At 43.8% G+C, this 21,550-nt stretch overlaps 1 protein-coding gene across 1 annotated transcript in view; it reads right to left on the bottom strand.

The window, feature by feature from the left end:
- The window catches only part of PPM1L (protein phosphatase, Mg2+/Mn2+ dependent 1L), a 372,489-nt gene extending 352,690 nt beyond the window's left edge, over positions 1–19,799 (bottom strand). The window contains exon 1 of the mRNA XM_066347606.1: positions 19,401–19,799. Within this exon, the coding sequence (XP_066203703.1) occupies positions 19,401–19,799 (399 nt within the window). The remainder of the gene's footprint in view (positions 1–19,400) is intronic.
- Positions 19,800–21,550: the final 1,751 nt, after the last annotated feature.

Genomic DNA, 21,550 nt, shown 5'->3' on the forward strand with positions numbered 1-21,550 from the left:
GACTTAGGACCTAACCCCACTCAGTATACAATTGATTCTTCGGTAAGCAGCTGCAGTTTCCTCACAAGTAGTGAAAATTAGAGCAAGGATTTTCTGCAAAGGATAAAACAAGGACAACCATTATCAAAACCAGCTGAAGTACCAGAGCAAGTTGGTTCCAGACCCCCCACTCCAGGGGGACAAGTTTACATGTGTATCTGTCTAGGTCTTTCACAGCCTGAGGAATCTGTATCCTGTACAGTCAGAGACTGCGCCTATTGTTTAAACTAGTGCTTTCTAAGACAGTTTCTGTGAGATGGATGGACAGTTTTTCCTCGAAGAAAAGACAGTGTTGGACCTGACCAATGGCACAGTGGATAAAACATCGACCTGGGACACTGAGGACCCAGGCTTGAAACCCCAAGGTTGCCAGCTTGAGCACAGGCTCACCAGCTTGAGTATAGGGTCACTGGCTTGAGTGTGGGATCATCAAAATGATCCCATGGTCACTGGCTTGAGCCCACAGGTCACTGACTTGAAGCCAAAGGTCACTGGTTTGAGCCCAAGGTCACTGACTTGAGCCCAAGGTCGCTGGCTTGAGTAAGGGGTCACTGGCTTGGCTTGAGCACCCCAATGAAGGCACATGAGAAGCAATGAATGAACAACTAAAGTACCAATACTGGCCTTGACCGGTTGGCTCAGTGGTAGAGCGTCGGCCTGGTGTGCAGGAGTCCAGGGTTCGATTCCCGGCTAGGGCACACAGGAGAAGTGCCCATCTGCTTCCCCACCCCTCTCCCTCTCCTTCCTCTCTATCTCTCTCTTCCCCTCCCGCAGCCAAGGCTCCACTGGAGCAAAGTTGACCCAGGCGCTGAGGATGGCTCCATGGCCTCTGCCTCAGGTGCTAGAATGGCTCTGGTTACGATAGAGCAACGCCCCAGATGGGCAGAGCATCGCCCCCTGGTGGGCATGCCAGGTGGATCCCGGTCAGGCGCATGCCGGAGTCTGTCTGCCTCCCCGTTTCCAACTTCAGAAAAATACAAAAAAAAAAAAAAGTACCAATACTATGAGTTAATGCTTCTCATCTCTTCCTTCCTGTCTCTCCCTATCTATCTTCACTGTCTCTCTCTCTAAGGTACCATATCAGATGCTCAGGAGGTGACACCCAGTGGTTTTCAACATCACACCCATACTAAATTCTAATCCATTCTTGTGATCATTCACTCTGGATGTTACCATACCTTGACCATCCTTTCTTCTTTGGCTCTTACTTTACCACTGGTTTTCATATTCATAAAGAAACTTTGGTCCTATTATCTATAAACTGAACCATTTCACATTACCTGATCTTGTGATAAGGTGTCAAGGAACTGCAAAACTGTTGATACTGGTATTTTAAAAAGAAGAGTGTAAAGCCAGTAGCCACAGCCACCATCACAGCAGCCTGGCCCATGCAGGTTCACATTTGATTCAGACAGACAGTAATAAAACAACGGAGCCAAGAACTGGTGGGCCATTAGCTTTAATCCTAGCTTGCACCTGGCAGACAATAAATACACACAGTGGGAAAACACTTCCCTTTCCATTCAGGGCTCCCAAAGCCACTGACTTATCCGAGTTCCCTAGAATACAAGGTTTCTAGCTCACCCGCGTTATTCACCTCTGTTCCCCATCTCCTTCTCTCTGCACAAACTGGCTTCTTCTTTAGCACTCCCCCATCTTGGCTGCCTCACCTCTCCTCTCCTCCAGCATGGGCTCCTTTCTCTCCTCTCCTCCAGCATGGGCCTTTCTCTGCTCTCCTCCAGCATGGGCTCCTCTGCCCCATTTTATAGTGTAGAAATCAAAACCTTTAATCCAGTGGTTCTCAACCTTTCTAATGCCGTGACCCCGCAATACAGTTCCTCATGTTGCGGTGACCCCAAACCAAAAAATAATTTTGGTGGCTACTTCATAACTGTAATTTTGCTACAGTTATGGCTCGAAATGTAAATACCTGATATGCATTATGTATTTTCCAATGGCTTTAGGTGACCCCACTGGGGTCGCGACCCACAGATTGAGAACCGCTGCTTTAATCCAATATACAAATAAGGAAGTCTCCAATACAAAGTCACTTATCTGAAGCATAAATGGGATTCCTCATAAGAGTGCACCACCCCATATCATGCAACAGTCAAGGGTATGGGGAAAAGCTTAGTCTTAAAACTAAGCCTTAGGCTATAATGACTTTGTAAGCTTACAGCCTGTCTCCCACACCCAATGCAAACTATAAGCAAGCAAACATATATATTATATTTACAAACTTACTTGACCAACAAAGATACAGGCCCCCTTACTCTTCCTTTCTGAGAGAAAAAAAAAAAAAACCCAAGAGAAAGAGATTTAAGGGGCAAAAGTTAGTTAGTGGTTAATCATAGTTTAACTATGGTTCTCTGGAAGGTCTGAGGCCACTTGCTAGGCAGAGCAAAGAAGGTAGAACTTACCTAAAAACTTCCCTTCCCCTTCCTAGAGCCTTTAGGAGACAATGTTTACATATCTTAATTAAAAATACTACACTGATCCTAATTCTTCCTCCCCTCCTGGAGTCACAAGAGTGAAGTATACCTCTAGACCAGGGGTCCCCAAACTACGGCCCGCGGGCTGCATGCGGCCCCTTGAGGCCATTTATCCGGCCCCCGCCGCAATTCCAGAAGGAGCACCTCTTTCATTGGTGGTCAGTGAGAGGAGCACACTGATCATCTCATTAGCCAAAAGCAGGCCCATAGTTCCCATTGAAATACTGGTCAGTTTGTTGATTTAAATTTACTTGTTCTTTATTTTAAATATATTTGTTCCCGTTTTGTTTTTTTACTTTAAAATAAGATATGTGCAGTGTGCATAGGAATTTGTTCATAGTTGTTTTTTTTTTTATAGTCCGGCCCTCCAACGGTCTGAGGGACAGTGAACTGGCCCCTTGTGTAAAAAGTTTGGGGACCCCTGCTCTAGACAAAGGGATCACCAGCCCACTCTCCTTGCTTGAAAAAACCTGTATTCTGTAACATTTTATATGTTTTCTAATAATCATCCTTCTGAGATTCTTTATATGTACAAAACTTGTAAACTAAGCAAGCAGGGACTAGTTTATTAGGTTTCCTAATAAACTAGTTAGGAAAAGTAATTTCATTTAGCTTCTCTCCTTATCCTAGACTAAATATTTCATTTCCCACTACTGTGGAAACAGGAATAAGTTGTAAACCCTAGAAGATTTGGGAATGTCTTTGACATGTAAAACGACATTTATCACTACCATGTTATCTTGTGGTCTTGATATGTAGGAATGTTTTTCCTTTAAATAGATTCTATAGATAAATGTTGCAAGCTTATCAGTAAATAACTTTTGTACTGTGCGCCCTCTCATTTTCTCCCCAACCAGTATGTGATCATGTCTATATAACCAGCCTCAGAGCTATATTCTAGGCTGCACGATTTGGGTGAGTCGCCAGCTTTATTAATAAAGCTCCTTCTAATATTTCTATCTTGGTGTCCCTATGTAACCAGCGGCTTAAGCTACTTTATAACAATCTCAGACCTTTAAAAATAATCTCAAATATAAAAATATGATAACATCCACTATTATGATCTTTACAAAACATTGTTCTGTTCTACTTAATATATATAGTAAGGCAAAAAATAAAAACATAAAGTAGGAAACAATTACATTATTTGTAAACAGTATAATTGCATATCTTAAAAAATAAAGCTGTGGTACACTTATACAATGTAATACTACTCGGCCATAAAAAAGAAGGAAATCTTACCCTTTTCAACAGCATAGATGAACCTGAGAGCATTATGCTAAGTTAAATAAGCCAGTCGGAGAAAGATAAGTACCATATGATTTCACTCATATGCAGAACTAATGAACACAATGAACTAACAAGCAAATCAGAGACAGACTCACAGCTAGAGAACAGGCTGACAGCTGTCATGGGGGGGCAGGAAGGGTCTGAGGGTGGCAGGGATTGAGTAAAAAAGAAAAACAGAAAATAAACTCATGGACACAGACAACAGATGTGATTGTGGAGGAAGGAGGTGGAGGACGTAAAGGAAGTTAAAGGAAGAGATAAATAGTGATGGGCGGAGACCTGACTTGAGGCGGTGAACACACAATACAGTGTACAGATGATGTGTTATAGAATTGTGCACCTAAAATCTGTATAATTTTGTTAACCAGTGTCACCCCAATTAATTCAGTTGAAAGGAAATAATAATAATTAACTAATTTTTAATGATTGCATATCTTTAAAAAAAATAAGGCAAGAGAGAATGAATCACCAGAAAAGCTACTAAAACTAACTGAAAAGTTAAATCAGTAAGCACTTGTACAGACTGGCAATAATAATCAGTCAGGAAAACATAATAAAAAGATACCCTCATTATACTCAATTTATAAATTAACAGCAGCAGTAGGATAAGTACTTCACCTCATAAACTGAATTTACTCCAGGTGCATTTACTTGTCCTATGGAAAGTCTGAGATGACCACCCACCCCTCTCAGTGTGGCCACTGTGTCAGGTTGTCCCCCTCTAAAATCTCTTCTCCTTGGCCTGAAGTACAGTCAAATGTCTTATAAAAAATAATAAAACTTATGATATTTAATAATTAAGGGACAAAAATCCTACTGAATTTTACCAACAAATTCATTGTCTAAAACAGGAAGAGAATAGAAATGGATAGCCAACAAAAGAATTGCTGTGACACTCTTGTAAGGTATTTTTCCCCACTGAGAAGGAAGGAAGGGGCCAGAGCCACGAAGTGTGGAATAAAAGGCTTTATTGAGTACAGAGCACGCATCCCGCCCGGCGAGGTTCCCTGGCCCCAAGGAAAGAAAGATGGAGGAGATGGAGGCCAGGGGAAGTCACACGGATTAAACCGCGTGGAAGATATTTAAAGGGGTCCCTCTAGGGAAGTCGGGCTAACATGATGTGGTGAAATCTCACTGGCTGCCAGACAGTCGCTTTTTTCCAAACTGTTCCTGTGAAGCCTCCTTTGGCACGCTTGGTTGTGGGTGGTCCTAGCCAAAGTTCATGGGTCCGAGTTACACACGTGACCATCCCCCATTATCCACTGACCTTACAACTCTCACATTCATAAGTAGCATTAATCATATTGAACAGTCAGTCATATATTATAAGAAAAACAAAAACCTTTTTGATTTCCAAACACTCAGGCCATTCCTTGTTGTCAGTTTACACAGAACAGAAAGAAACCTGAGTTACAAAACTACTTACTAATCACTTCTTAAGACTTGGTGGAACCCTAAGATACCAAATTTACATCTCAGCTCCCTGGCAAAGTCACCCCCAGGCCAATACAAAAATAAGATGAGTTAACCCTTTTTAATAGCCTTCTAAAATTAATTTTCCCCCATGTCGGTGTTATATACTTTTATAGTGAGGAGCCACTGAGCCATTTCACCCACAGGTGTTATAAAGTACCAAAAGCTACAGAATTAATATTAATATTTTAGGAGGCTTGGTGAACATTTTATTAATTTGGGTTAAGAGAAATTGTGAGAATAGTCTCTGTGCTGTGTGATTAGCATAACTAGGATGGCTCTTGCCATTGTATTGTAAATGAAAAGAGAAGGAAGCATAGATTCCCTGACATTCCACCACACCTGTGGGGAAAGAAGTGAATGGCTAGCCAGGTGCAGGAAGGGAAAAGCCAAAATAAACCTTTTCTTATAGCAATGAGCCATTTGCGGGCATTTGTCCCCACGGAAACTACCTCTCTTATGTAAATGCATGTGGTTAATACGTCTGACTCTGGACAGAGAGATGGCGGATGAACACTAGAAAATATAGGAAGGCCTTTTAATATGTAAAGAGATATCTTTCTACCATTGTGTTGACTTGTAAATTTTGTTCTCTCCAAAATAGTGTATGGTTTGCAAATTGAACGTGGTCCTATCATGTTAAAGGACATATGACTATAACCAATAGCGGTAAGGGACTCCTAATTGCTATTTTTGCTTCTGTACTTCCCACTTACAAAACTATAAAAACTAAGTAGAGCCCTGGCCGGTTGGCTCAGCGGTAGAGCCTCAGCCTAGCGTGCGGAGGACCCGGGTTCGATTCCCGGCCAGGGCACACAGGAGAAGCGCCCATTTGCTTCTCCACCCCTCTGCCGCACTTTCCTCTCTGTCTCTCTCTTCCCCTCCCGCAGCCAAGGCTCCATTGGAGCAAAGATGGCCCGGGTGCTGGGGATGGCTCTGTGGCCTCTGCCCCAGGCGCTAGAGTGGCTCTGGTCGCAACATGGCGACGCCCAGGATGGGCAGAGCATCGCCCCCTGGTGGGCAGAGCGTCGCCCCATGGTGGGCGTGCCGGGTGGATCCCGGTCGGGCGCATGCGGGAGTCTGTCTGACTGTCTCTCCCCGTTTCCAGCTTCAGAAAAATGAAAAAAAAAAAAAAAAAAAAAAAAAAACAACTAAGTAGAACAAAGGGCCGGCGCGCTCTCTCCGTCAGATTTCTGTCGGAGTTCCCGCCGCTTGGCCAAGCTAGACAATAAAGGTTTAATGTGTAAACGACGGACCTTGCTCCTGTCTTCCATAATTTGGGTCCCTCCGAATTTGGATTAACAATAGCAACACTGTCTGATGAGTTTGCTAATGTACAGACAAGAAATATTCTAGACCACCATCTCTGAACCCCATTCCCGCCTATGTGACCCACCCACAACCATTCTCATTTCCCCCTCTTCCTAACTAACAAAACTCTAGTTTTGTTCACTTTCCTAGGCCTTCCTGATCTCTAGTGGAGGCTGGGCTCCTCCCCAAACCCTAAGTAAATTATACTGCTCACAAACATTAGGGGATATTTCAAAATGAGTATACAGCAATTATAAAAAGAAGCATTTGATTTTTTTTTAATTAAACAAGAACATCAGAAAAGCAATCAACAAGTCAAATTTGTCTGATTATGTAAATGAGATGCAAAAACAACTATTTTTGTTTGTTTTGTTTTGTTTTTTATTTAAAACAACTTTTATTTCATTGGTGAAAATGCACTATATGAAACGCTGAAAGTGGCCTGACCAGGCAGTGGTACAGTGGATAGAGCATCAGACTGGGATGCGGAAGGACCCAGGTTCGAGACCCCAAGGTCGCCAGCTTGAGTGAGGGCTCATCTGGTTTGAGCAAGGCTCACCAGCTTGGACCCAAGGTTGCTGGCTCCAGCAAGGGGTTGCTCGGTCTGCTGAAGGCCCGTGGTCAAGGCACATGTGAGAAAGCAATCAATGAACAACTAAGGTGTTGCAACGTGCAATGAAAAACTAATGATTGATGCTTCTCATCTCTCTCCGTTCCTGTCTATCCCTCTCTCTCTCTGACTCAGTCTCTGTGCCTATAAAAAAATAATTAATTAATTAATTTTTAAAATGTAAAAGTGAATAGGACTCATTGCTGCAATGTATATTAAAAAAAAAAAAAAAAACCGCTGAAAGTACTGGAGTATCTGCTCGTTTCCTGATCTCCTAATTTTTGTGAGAAGTCAGGTCAGAGTTCATCAGGATGATAGTATGCCCATGGCCAAGTCATTGGTTTAGGCATGGACATAATTTTGGCCTAGGAGATGTAAGGGGTAGTTTCTAGGAAGGTTTTCTGTTGGGGACTGAAATCCAACAGGGTCTTTGCAGTTTAGATTTTTGGGGGACAGAGGTTTGGGGAACTGGCAGTAAGCTGACGGTCTGCCCATCCCCCCACCTCACTTGTTCTGTGAAGTTGCTAAAAGCTATTTTGCTGTGATGCTGGATTGTTTATACTCGTCCTACCCCCCATGTCCCCCAGAAAGACTGGAGGCAAGTTTCTTTTTATCCTTTGTCTTGTGAAGTTAAGATGTTACGTATGGTGGGGGTTCGTCCATGTCGTTGTCCCCCCCCCCTCCGCGCTTGGGAGAATTCTTGGGATGCCTTGGAAATGTGACTTTGCTTTAATGATTTTTGATTTGCTAATGGCCTCTCTTTGCCCTATATAATAAAGCCGGTTGGGGAATGTTTTGCTTTATGCAAGCTATCCCCTGCGTTGCAAAGAGACCGCTGGAGCCTATTCTTTTTCTCTAAGCCTATTTTCTTAATTCCACAACATTCCCACTCAGGGCCTGGAATTACTAGCTGTAAGGTCGATGGATAATGGGGAAAGCTCAGGCCGGGAACTTTGGCTAGGACCACCCACAACCAAGCACGCCAAAAGAAACTTCCCAGGAACCCTTTGGAAAACAGCTACCGTCTGCCAGCCAGTGAGATTTCACCATGTCATATTAGCTCGACCACCCTAGGAACCCTTTAAATTTGCCCATGTGGTCTCTCCCTGTGCGACTTCCCTGGCCTCCATCTATCCTCTGGGACAGCAGGATGCAAGCTCTGTACTCAATAAAGCCTTTTGTTATTCACACTTCGTGGCTCCGGCCCCTTCCTTCCTTCTTGGCAGAAGAATACCTTACACTAGCCATGCTGGCTTGCAGCAGTTTTCCTCAGGCTATAAAAACAATTTCTCATATCTCTGAATGTAGTTATATAAAATGAAGTTATTGAGCTGCTAAATTCACCAGCCTTGCCTGACCAGGCAGTGGCACAGTGGATAGAGCGTTGGACTGGGATGCGGAAGACCTAGGTTCAAGACCCGGAGGTCGCCAGCTTGAGCGTGAGCTCATCTGGTTTGAGCAAAGCTCACCAGCTTGGACCCAAGGTCGCTGGCTCAAGCAAGGGGTTACTCAGTCCGCTATAGCCCCACAGTCAAGGCACGTATGAGAAAGCAACCAATGAACAACTAAGGTGTCGCAATGTGCAACAAAAAAACTAATGATTGATGCTTCTCATCTCTCCGTTCCTGTCTGTCTGTCTCTGTCTATCCCTCACTCTGACTCTCTCTCTCTGTCTCTGTAAAAAAATTTTAAAAATAAAAAAATTTAAATTCACCAGCCTTGGAAACACCTACTTCCAGGCATTTTTTTTTTTTTTTATGTTAGATAATGTCACTAGTGTTTAAGCTGCTGCTTCTTGAGTTTTCTGAAACTTGCAACCAAAAACTTCTAATTAATTCACAATCTGTGTGTATAGCTACAACTTACTCCATCAATCTGTAAAACTGGAACAGTTTTCCTTTATTACCAAACTAGCTCTATTCTGTCTATGGTAGAAATTACCTTGTATCTCCTTTTCCCATTTTTTTTTTTTTTTTGGATGACTGCTTCTCTTATAAATCTATGTATTTATTTATATAGGGCAGGGAGGAGGTTTTTGATTACTGTAATTGTGCTGATTCACTGATGACAACAACCTAACCCTAATGTATGTTTGTTGAGGCCAAATTAGGAGAACTAAGCTCAAACCAAAGGGACTTAGTTGTCATATAAAAATGAATTTTCTAAAAGAAAGGATTACAGAGAAAATAGGTTCTCCAGGGCAATGTGGAATCTCCTTCATGAAAATCTTTAAAAATAGATTATTCGTGTAACTGTGAAGCCTTAGGCACTATATTTAGATTATATGATAATTCAAAATTTCTCTTAATCCTATCTAAAGAGAAATTTTATCTTCTTTCTAAACAGGAATTCAGAAAAAAAAATCTAAGTGTTAAAATAAAAGAGAAGTAAAAACTTCTTAATCCAAAACTCAGACATTCATATTTACCACATACCTATGTAAACCAGTTGTTACAGCAAATTCACTTCATTATTCTAGGGAAGAAAAGACAAACAACATGACCAAAATCCTATGTCTCAATTTCCTTAAAATCCTGACAGTGTCAGCACAGACTTCTTTGGCCAGAAAATGCCCAATGACTAATTTAATTAAAAGTTAATTTATTTAATTTAAAAGAAAAATGAAAGTTCTTACTATATACTTATCAGAATAAAACAGTTTATGCCCTGTGGCAATTCTGTAACTAAAAAAATAATTTTTAAGTGGTTTTAGATTAAAACCTTTACTGTCCAAGCGCACTGCTGAATATAAACTGCCCTATTAAAGATATAATTTGAAATATTTAAGATTTATTACAATGGGGCATTAAATCTCCATTCACAATAATTGTGGGGTGGTCAGCAATGGGGGACAATCACGTGGGGAACCCAGACCCAGGAACTTTGGCTAGAACCGCCCACACTCACAAGCGCCAAAAGAGACTTCCCAGGAGCCCTAAAAGAGCGACACCTCCATCAGCCAGTGAGACTTCACCACCTCATATTAGCTCGACCACCCTAGGGACCCTTTATATATCTCCCACACGGGTCACCCTATGCGACTTCCTTGGCCTCCATGTCCCAGGACCAGGGAACCTCGTGGGGCGGGATGCACTCTGTCCTCAATAAAGCCTTTTATTATTCCACACTTCGTGACTCCGGCCCCTTCCTTCTTCCTCCGCGGGGAAAAATACTTTACAATAATAATGGCAAAAACCCAAAATATTATTACGGAAAAACAAATTCAGGTAAGAGTCCACTTCTCCAGAGAAGTCATAAGGTGTTCTGACATGATGTGCAAGGGATAACTGGTGGTTAGTTTAGCAGCTAAGACACATTATCTGTCAGCTGCTCACACAGCAGCAGAACAAGGAGGGTAACAGTGATAAGTGGTATGATCAAGAATGTGAGTCTCAGAAAGAAAGCCTAATGCTATGTACAAATTAGAGAAAAGTACCTTTTTCAAATGATTATAGAGCTAGAGCTGCCTAGCTTGGGGAGCAGACAGTTCTTCTGTACACATTAGAAAAAAGGCACCTCTCTCTCTCTGGTACCATTGTACAATGTACCTCTTGCACAGTTTGATGTACTGGCCCCAAACCTACCTCCAGAAACCCCATGGCCTGTAGCAGACAGGAATCCCCTGTCTTCAAGAAATGGAGAAAAGTATATCTCATTCTTAACAAACTCAACCACCAAAGCCCTCCCTCATCATAGGAAAGTTGGAGGCAGACAAGGTTCCATTACACTTAAGCCCATTCTCACTAAATAGTTAGAGGGGGAAAGCTCTCCAGAGAGATTGTGTAATCAAATCAATAGATTTCTTTTTCAGATGTAAAATATTATATCTTCACTTTTAAACACAGCTTTACATGGCCTAGATTTCAACCTTATTGAAAGGCTATCAGCCCTGGCCGGTTGGCTCAGTGGTAGAGCGTCGGCCTGGCGTGCGGAAGTCATGGGTTCGATTCCCGGCCAGGGCACACAGGAGAGGCGCCCATCTGCTTCTCCACCCCTCCCCCTCTCCTCCCTCTCTGTCTCTCTTTTCCCCTCCCGCAGCTAAGGCTCCATTGGAGCAAAGATGGCCCGGGCGCTGGGGATGGCTCTGTGGCCCCTGCCTCAGGCGCTAGAGTGGCTCTGGTCGCAACATAGTGATGCCCAGGATGGGCAGAGCATCGCCCCCTGGTGGGCAGAGCATCGCCCCTGGTGGGCGTGCCGGGTGGATCCCGGTGGGGCACATGCGGGAGTCTGTCTGACTGTCTCTCTCCATTTCCAGCTTCAGAAAAATATAAAAAAAAAAGAAAGGATATCAATTTATCAGTATGCATGATTTTTATCTACATGAATATTTACTTAAAATGCTTTATACTTTTCAAGGGAGGGCCTATAACTATAAAAGAAAGCTATAAAAGGTACTATAGTGCTAGTAAGTATTTTTAAATAATGGCTTACTTTGTTTATTTAAACTTTGCTTTTAAATATTTATATAAAAAACAGATTATAAGTAGCCATCAGCAAAGCTTAGGCTTGATTTAAGGTTGACTAAGAGAATAATGTATGAAGTAGCCTTCTGGAATGGAAACAGAAGACTAGCATCTGCTCAAACTAAACACACCAACTCCAGTATTATAAACAAATGAGAAAAATAGTATCCTGCTGTTTAAAATTAACAATCATTTTCATATTAAGACATTATTTGGTCTTCTGAAAATAAAACAGTGCTTCAGTATAAAGAGAAATTATACAAATATATAGTCACCCTATATACTTTCCCTAAATTCAAGCCTTTGTTACTTTAAAGTAAAATAAAAACACAAATCATTATGGTTTGTTGTAAGAGGCTGTTAATGCCATTATAACTTCTAGTCAAGGCTTTCATGAGCCAAAATATTAAAGATTCTCTGTAGTGGGACAGAGATTCTGTCAGCAAAGGAGGGGTTTGAATGTAAGTCACCACATGCTTTGACTTCTGACCCCATTTTTTTTTAATTGTTGAAAAAGAATTCGGGTTTATGCCTGTAATGTCTTCTGATTTACCGGCATTAAATATGGAACAGGATTTCTGCAAGAACACTGGGACTGCCTATAACTCTGGATCCTCCATAGAGACATATTACACATGAAATCTTATCTGTCATGCGAGTCATAGTGGATAGCTGTTCCAAACCTGGGTACATCAAAGAGTGACATCACTAGAGGTACCTTCCACCGGCAAAGGGAGCAAGCAGCCTGCCTCACTTCAAATTATGGCCAAGAATTACATTTTAAAAGTCACCTTCTGCTCATAAAAGGCAAGTGAAGGAAGATAGAGGGACTCTCAAGGCAACCAGAGCCTAGGAGAGGAATCTTTTCAGAATCACTCTATTTCATCAAGAGGGAGACAGCTTCTAGTAAGTTGGAGGCCAAGAATTTCATTGTATGGATTTTCCACTACAGGGCTGATAGGAAGTTCTTTTTTTTAAATGATATACTGAAGCTTAAATAAAATGATCAATCTAATAAACAATATTAAGTACATCAAAACACAGAGGGTACTTATCAAATATGGAAAAACACAAGTTTCCCATTCTAGAAGTGGGCTTCTAGAATGACAACAGTTGGGTAAAGCCTGCTCTAAACAAATGAGGCTACCAGCCTTTCTTCCAACTGTGCCTGCCTACTTACTTCCTCTATACCATTTTCACACTTTTCTTCCACATATAATGTCATCTTTTCATCCTCCCTTTGCCCAATCTCTGTCTATTGAAATGCTAAGATATAATCAAATGTCAGTTCCTCTTCAAAAATTTCCAAGGCTCCCCAAGCTCCCTGAGCCTGGCCATCACCTCTTATAGGTGGTCCAACTGCATCTGGTTGTTCTGATATTTCTACAAAGCTCATCTCTCCAGGTAGATGGAATGTTCCTGGAGGGCAGAGAATGCGCTGATTCATCACTGAGTATCATAGAGAGCATACAGTGTTTTCCATCTGTGGCAGAATATACAGAAAATGTTGGTTTAACTGAACTAAATTTCTAAACAGTCTGTTCAGAAGATGCACCAAGGTCAGCAGTCAGAACCCTAAATTAATCTACAAAGAGGTTCATAAGCACAGGACAGGGTGGGTAATTAAGGCAAAAGTGCCCCCCACCTTTTTTGTCAGAAATGTTAATATGACATTTTAAACCAAAATAATGTGAATTTTCTCTTAAACCATAAGGCATCTGTCCACACTAAATCCACAGGCCTCTTTTATATCAGTAATATGGGAGCCCAACATTTACTAGCAGCTGCTGTAATGTCTGTAAAAGCAGATCATTCATTGTGCCATTCATAATTTATTTATTCAAAACTATATCTTATTTCAGAAAGGATCCAATGAAACTTACACAAATACATATACCCAGAGCAATATGTAATGACATATGTAAGACAAGAAAGAGAGAAATGGGACAAAGGGAAACTGAAGGTAGGTAAGATAAACTATCCTGGGAGTGGAATTTACATACCAAATTAATGCATGCGGTAAAATGCTGCACATTTGCTTAGAGGTAGGCCAGAGGTTTAGTTCTAACACTTCTAGCAGCCAACAAACACAAAATGATCCAACCAGTTAAATGATTCGGCATCCTTAATATAAAAACAAAAAGCTATCAGAGAACTCCCTCTCCCTTGGGCCTCATAAAGAGAACATATAACCTAATGAAAAGGTCCTCAACAACATCCTTGCAGTTGGTTTGTTAGAGAGTTTTGGAAGACCATCCTTTATAACAACCCTCACAGGCAAATGACAGCACACAAGTCAATATATGCAAATGATGGAGAAAAAGGTGATTGGGCCAAGGGGTCCAAATACATAGCACGTCTAGATTTATCAGAAACAGATATTATTCTATCTAGATTAACCTAAAATCCAGAGGCTTCATGCATTTACCTATCTTTGAAATGATAAACAAAACTTGATGTACATATCATTTTTCTTTGGTTTCAATATCCTCAAAGAAAAGCATGACTCAAGTTAACAAGCACAGACCTAAAAAACTAGACTATAGGTCCTTCAGGCAACCCTTCATAAGCAGTTTCTCTTCTGAGCTTCTGAGAAGTTCTGAGCCTCTAGACCAGGGGTCTCAAACTCGCGGCCCGCCCACCAATTTTGTGCGGCCCGCCGCACAAAATTGGTGGGCGGGCCGCGAGTTTGAGACCCCTGCTCTAGACTGTAGCCCGTGATAAGCATTTGAAGTACAGCCTCTCTCTGATGTGAAGTGTGGAACTCTAAGCTTAACCATTGGCCAAGCTGGTGGTCATTTGTATGATACAATAAAATATGACCTTTAATACAGTAATGCCGATAAGCATATGGAATACATAACAATCTGTTCTTCTAAATAAGTTTCAGCCATGAACACTGACAGAGTTGCTTCAAAGAATTGGTGATATTTCTTTAAATGATATAAAAAAAGTAAAAAAACAAAAAGCCACCTTTTCCTGTAGATAAAAATTACAGATAAGCACAATAATTTTCAAAAACATTGTTTTCATTTTTAGAATAAACTTTCCACATCAATTAATACAATCTGATCTTTTTTTTTTTTTTTTGCTTTGTTGTTTTACTTTCTTGTTATACAGCAAAACAATCACCACCATAGCTTTAGACACACACATCCACACACACAGAATCAACCATTGTCTCAAGAGCCTAAGGACATGAAGAGAGGAGGTTGGCCGATAGGACCATCAAGACAAGGCTCTTTAAAGATCTCATCCATCTAGAACAGGGGTAGTCAACCTTTTTATACCTACCGCCCACTTTTGTATCTGTTAGTAGTAAAATTTTCTTACCGCCCACCGGTTCCACAGTAATGGTGATTTATAAAGTAGGGAAGTAACTTTACTTTATAAAATTTATAAAGCAGAGTTACAGCAAGTTAAAGCATATAATAATAATTACTTACCAAGTACTTTATGTCGGATTTTTACTAAGTTTGGCAGAATAAATCTTTATAAAACAACTTACTATAGTTAAATCTATCTTTTTATTTATACTTTGGTTGCTCCTCTACTGCCCACCTTGAAAGCTGGAACATCCACTAGTGGGTGGTAGGGACCAGGTTGACTACCACTGATCTAGAAGTTGCAGCCATCCAAAGTCTGGTCCTTGGCATAACAAGGCCAAAGACATCGTTGTCAAAAATACACAGCTGAATAGACTCAAGAGAACTAACTCATGTTAATCCAAATCATAAGAGGCTGAAGTATAAATCAGAATACTAATTTATTAATTGATCATTGAGAATACTTTTCACTAATCAGAAAGTTTGCACCTGAAGCCAGGGTGCTGCTTTTCCAATGCAAGGATACCTGGAATCCTGATTTAATAGTTCACTTGATGGTAGAATAAAGAGAGAGTTTAGGGGATACCTAATGAATTATCCATATCCAACATACACCTTCCTAGTGTTCATTATTGTGGCTTTCATGGCATTTCTCTCTTGGATATTGTTGCTCTAACACTGCAAACTTCTTGGCCCCTAAGCTTTCTTCCATATCCTTCTCTCTATTGGTGTTCCTCTAGAGAGGGTATAAAGCAAGTGATGAGAGTACAGCTTACATACACCATTATTTTTTTTTTCAGAGTAAAAACTTCCAGATAAAGTTACTGAAGCAACTTGCCCAAGGTCTCAGCTAATATAACGCAGAGCAGAGAATAAAAGCTAGATGTCAAGCCAAATCCTACACATTTAGCCTTGCAATAAATGATGCCCTCAAGGTGTCTTTCCTGGGCCTTCCACCTCCCATTCTGATTTAAATGCCCTTTTCTCAGTGTTCCCATATCACTCTAAACATACCATGACCATAATTTTTGGCATGCAGGTCTATCTCTGGCACTACACTGAAATTTTTTGAGGATGAGAGTCATGTCTCATTCACTTTTGCATTACTATGTGCTATCTACCTTTCTAGGTAAATATGCAAACTAAAAAAAAAATCACCAAACTGAAGGCCTTCAACTAGCCATGTAGCCTTAGGAAGGCCCTAACTTCTTCAGCCATCAACAAACATCTCATCTACAAATGGAATGAAATGGACACACAAGATGGCTTAGGTCGCTGGATCTAAAAGCACTACCATTGTAGATGGGCCCTGCTTTTGTTTTTGTTTCTGTTTTTTTAATGCGCTATCTTATTAGTTTAAATTACGAGAAATAAAATTAAACTCCTCAGTTTTCTTCTGTAGCACTCTACGGACAGCATATATATAAATAATAGAGTTCAGAAAAAGCTTTCTGTTTTCTGAAAGAAGAAAAACCATCATCTCTACCAAAATCAAACAGTGGCACCCTCCTCTGGTGAATGTTAAAGGAGCTACACAACATAAAAGACGAGATTAGATGGTGGGATTTTTTTTGAATTAAAGAATTCAATATTAAGCTTTCCTTTTTATAAGTCCTTATTTTGCCCAAAACAAAGCCAAAATGATGAACTGGCTTCTATATAGTAGGGAGTTACAGATGAAAGAGAGTATCAATAACACTATTTTACAAACAGCAGGTTTTTTCATGTAAAGCACAATAAAAAGCATTTCATAGTTTTGCTAACAATATTCATCTTCTCCTCTATTATTTAAAAATTAAATGAAAATCCCTGTACATGTAAAATACTTTTGGTTAAATAAAAGCATGCATTTAGTCTCTTTTCTGGATGGTACATTTACCAGAAGAGAGTACTGGAAATTCTTCCACCTGGAATCTGTTTGGGTTTGCAACTTTCAGGTTTTAAAATATCAATTTAAAAGAAAATTTAAAATACCCTGTAAAGCCAGCAGCCAGGGCCACTATCAAAGCAGCCCGGCCCATGCAGGTTCGCATTGGATTCGGACAGTCGGTAAAGAAACAACGGAGCCAAGAACTGATGGGCCTTCATCTTTAATCCTAGCTTGCCCCGGCGGGCAAGTAAAAACACACACTGGGCTCCAAAACCCAATCACATTCAGTGCTCACAAAGCTACAGATTTATCCGAGTTTCCTAGAATCAAAGGTTTCTAGCTCACCAGCCTTATTCTCCTCAGTTCCCCATCTCCTTCCTTATCCCAGATACAAACTCTACACAAACTGGCATCTCACTCAGCACTCCGCCATCTTGGCTGCTTCTCCTGGCCTACTCCACGTGGCCTCCTTCTGCTCTGCTCTCTCCTCTGAAGATAATCTCAGGAACCAAGAGGGCAAGCTCCCGCTCCATCCCCATTTTATAGTGTAGAAATCCAAACCCTTAATCCAATATACAAAATAGGGAAGTCTCTAATACAAAGTCACTTCTCTGAGGCATGATTGGATTGTACCACCCCACATCAAAACGGGTGGGAGAGGCTTAATCCCAAAACCAAGCCCCAGGCTACAATGATCCTGCCTGCCCCCAACACACATTAATATCACCTGGGTGATGGCATCTTTATCAAAGTGAGCATAATACATTTTATCCGCCCAACATACCCATTCACTTACACACGCAGAATAAAACATGCCAATACAGCACACCAGACAATCATAAGTCAAAGTTTCACAACATTTACATCCAGACCTCTAAATTAAAAATAAAGTTGTGCTTTCTAAGACCAGGAGCAGATTATCATCTGCCAACAACTTTAATACAGAAATGTTTAATAAATATAAGCTTTATTAAGTGACAAAAATATAAACATTCTGACTTAAGCCAAGGAAACAAATCAGTTCTTATATGGCAACTGTGTCATTCAGGTATGTTTTCAGCTAAGTACAATGCAATTAACTTCACATCTTTCACCTACCCTGTAACCAAGGGGGAAAGGAACCCATACTATGAATTTACAACCAGTGAGAAAACTTCCTTTAGAAAGGCATAACATAGAAACAGCTGGGGCGAATGGGAAATTGCAAAAACTGATTTCAGTTCAATTTCCGAACTAAGTTTGTCATTCCTGGCAAAGTTGGTTTCTACCAGCCAGGTAGATACAGTATCTTGATTAGCAGACTGGTAGATGAAGTAACTTTTTATCACAGACAGAATGCAAATAAGATAACTAATTGAAAGCTTTCTCAGTAGTCACCCAAAACAAATGCCAAATAACAGGCAAAGACTGAAAGCGAATGACATCCCCTACAGCTCACCCAGAGATGAGAAGGACCAAAGAGAGAGCTGGGGAAAAGTTGAATGGGAGCATGGGATTGGAAGGGAAGGAGGAATGATAATAAGAGTGGGGAAGGAGGCAGGGATGATATAAGTAAGAAGGTATGCTGCCAAGGAGAGAGAGAAAGAGCAAAAGAAAGATGCTATAATGAAATTCGATTATAAACTGCCAAATTGAAATCCAGCTCTTTGGATCCACATTTGCCACTCACTTCTCCTGGACCGATGCCCAAGGATCAGAGCCAATTCTTGCCCAGACCTCCAGGAAATCTGAGCCCCAGCGCGAAATCTGGGTACCGCAGAAATGAGGAAGAGGGACCTCAACTGGCCTTCTAACCTCATCACATGAGCCCCAAATAAAGGATTTCAGAGATGTCTGTGCCCTATTCCAGCCAGGATGCAGGGGTGAGATCTAGGCATCTCCGCCTCTGCGGGCAAAGCCACCTCTGCAAAGGCCAGAGGCATCTTGAGTCTCGCGCCGCGATCCAGCTAAATGCAGGCAGCCAGCGAGGCGCTGCTGTCAACTAGCCGGATTGCTCTTGTAAAGTTAATGGAGTTGGCAAGAAGCGCAGGGCTGTCCCTCGGATTCCTCCTCAGGGAGAAAGAGATAGGAAGGAGTCACAGCTTCCCTCATCCTCACTGAGCCCTCACTGACTCGGCTCTGCATTTTGTGTCCTTTTCCCTAATGAGAAACAAAGATATTTTTTTCCTTCTTTGTTCCTATCTTGGACTCAAACCCTAGAACAGGAGCGGGTCAAAGTTCACTGTAGAAATCTCCCCGCAAAACTAACACAGTCATTTGCTGGATTCTGGCCTTAAGAAATATCGTAAATGACGAAATAAGCTATGGATGACCCTCTCTCCCCTCAAATGAGCCCGCAGTCCCAAGAAGTCTGGATCCAGCAGTGTTTTTGTAACTTGAGACCAGTGGTTTGTCCAGCCCCGCACCAGGTCATCACCACGCCCCTCGCACCCAAGTCCTAAGCGCCCACGCACGGTGTACACAACGCCTGTTGTTTGCACGCACACCCCCACATACATCTTACCTCTAGCCCCAGAGAAATCTTACCTCGCCTCCGTGCCCGTCGAAGATCCCGAAGATGGATGGGTGCGTCTTATTGGCTAGGTCCGTAAGAACCTCGAATCGGTCCTCCATATGGTCTCTCCGGCCCTGGATGGAATACACTGCCACGTTGTGGCTCTTGAACTCCCAGGTCTTGGAAAACTCGGCCTCCAGGACGTCTAGCCCCCGGAGCCGATCGTTCTGCATGATCTCGGCGACCTTGCCTTTCACCATCTTCACGGCGTCCCGGCTGGACTTGACGATGGTCTTCACCTCGTCGGTGTGGAAGAAGTAACTCCACAGCGCCAAGCTGATGCACAACAGGAAGAGCGTCTCGGGTCTCAGCAAGAAGTAGCGCATGATGCGACCCAGCAGAGACAGCAAAGTCATTGTATCCTCTATCATTTATTATAGCTAGAGCTCCAACCACCAGCAGCGACGCGCGCCCCAAAGGCTTGCCGGGTCCGCGGCACCGCGCGGTCCGCGGGGAGGGAAGCGCAGCAGCAGCCGAGGGTGCGGGAAGGAGAACCGCGGAGCCGGGCGGGAGGCAGTCTTTCACACCGCTCCGATCCTCCCGGCGAACAGAGGCAGTTTCCCTTTGTCTCCGGCCTCAGCGACACCGAGGCCCGCGCCCTGCGCACCCGCGACTGTGCGGGCCGCCGGCTCCGCCTCCGCTCCCTGCGCACCTTTGTGAGGCGGCGGCGGCCGAGACCGTGGCAGTGGCGGCAGCAGGCGCTGGTCCTGGGTTAGGCGAGAAGAATCAAGTTCAAGTTGCGTCGGGCGGGTCTGCCGCGGTAGGCGGGAGAGCGCAGGGCGCGGAGCCTGCACTACCGCTCGGCAGTACCCTCTCCGCTCCCGGTAGCAACCAGCAGGGTGAGGGGGTGCGGGACGCGAGAGCTTGGCGGGCGAGGAGTGCGGGTTCCCTCGGTTGCCGCCGCTGCGGGGAGCGGAGAGCCAGCCGAGTGCTCAGTTTCCTTCAGACACTCGGGTAGCCCGAAAGAATAAAAGTTTTGCGGCGGCCTGAGCAGAGGTGGGGGCGGCAAAGCCCGCGACGCGGCACGATCGGCGCTGAGCCGCGGGCAGGCAGCCGGCGGGGATCCGTCTGCCTTTTCCCGGCCCCTCCCGTCCTGGCTCCCGCCGCTCGGCTCGCTCGCTCCCGGCCCCCGGCTCCCGCGCGCCCCGCCCCACCGCACTCGTCCCGCCACGCCACGCCCCGCCTCCGGAGCGGGGCCTCCAGGCCGCAAGCTGCGGGGCCGACCTGTCAAAGGCTGAAGGAGCCTGGCTGCTGCAGGCGCTCTTGCAACCCCGGGCGGTCCAGGCGAACAGAGGGGGAGAAAGGGGAGGCCTCGCTGCCCAGCTCCAGCGGATGGCCGATCTTCCCCCCCGTGCGGGCTCCCAGCACAATGTAACCCCGACTCTAGTCGACTGAACGTTGGTTTCCCGGGAGCCGCTGCTGCCGGCTGGAGAGCAAAGAGCCGCGCGCGAGCGTTCCCCCCTCCGCAGGCAGCACAATAGTGCGGTCCCCCCTCGCCGGGCTTAAGGCGAGCGAGAAGGGACGCACTTCTCCCGGCTCGGCTCGCAGAGCGGGGCGGAGGCGACCAGACAGAGAGCTGCCTAGATCTCCCGAGAGCCGAAAGGCAGCCTGCGGCCTCCGCGCGACGAGAAGAGACCCTCCCGACAGCAGCAGGATGTGAAGACTCGGAGCCACAAAGGAAATGCGCCCTGACAATGACCTTGGCAGGGGCGAAGGTGCGCTGGCCTCCCTGCGAGCGGCCTGCGTCCCTGGAGCAGCAGGTTGGCCACGAAGGCCTCCCTTAGTCACAGCCCTTCCGCAGAGAGACCTAGGGGAGCCCTGCGGCACCCCGACCCTGCGCGGGGCAAGGGCTCTCTGGCTGTGCTGTTCCAGTTGGAGGTTTCCTCTGCAGCTCCGAACCAGCGGCCTCCTACCACTTCCTCAGTCTTCTCAGAAGGTGAAGTGGGGGCGGGAATCTTTCTATAAGCAGAAGTAAACGGCGGAAGAGAAGAGTGTGGGTTTTCGGAAGCCATCAGGATAACCTGTTGAAATAGAGGCAGGTGTCAGTTGCCTCGAAGAAGTCAGGGAAAGAAAAGAACAATGTACAAATCTGCTTACAATAAGGAAACAAGGGAGCTTCAGA

The sequence above is a fragment of the Saccopteryx leptura genome, chromosome 8 (assembly GCF_036850995.1).
Source record: "Saccopteryx leptura isolate mSacLep1 chromosome 8, mSacLep1_pri_phased_curated, whole genome shotgun sequence".
Classification (NCBI taxonomy): domain Eukaryota; kingdom Metazoa; phylum Chordata; class Mammalia; order Chiroptera; family Emballonuridae; genus Saccopteryx; species Saccopteryx leptura.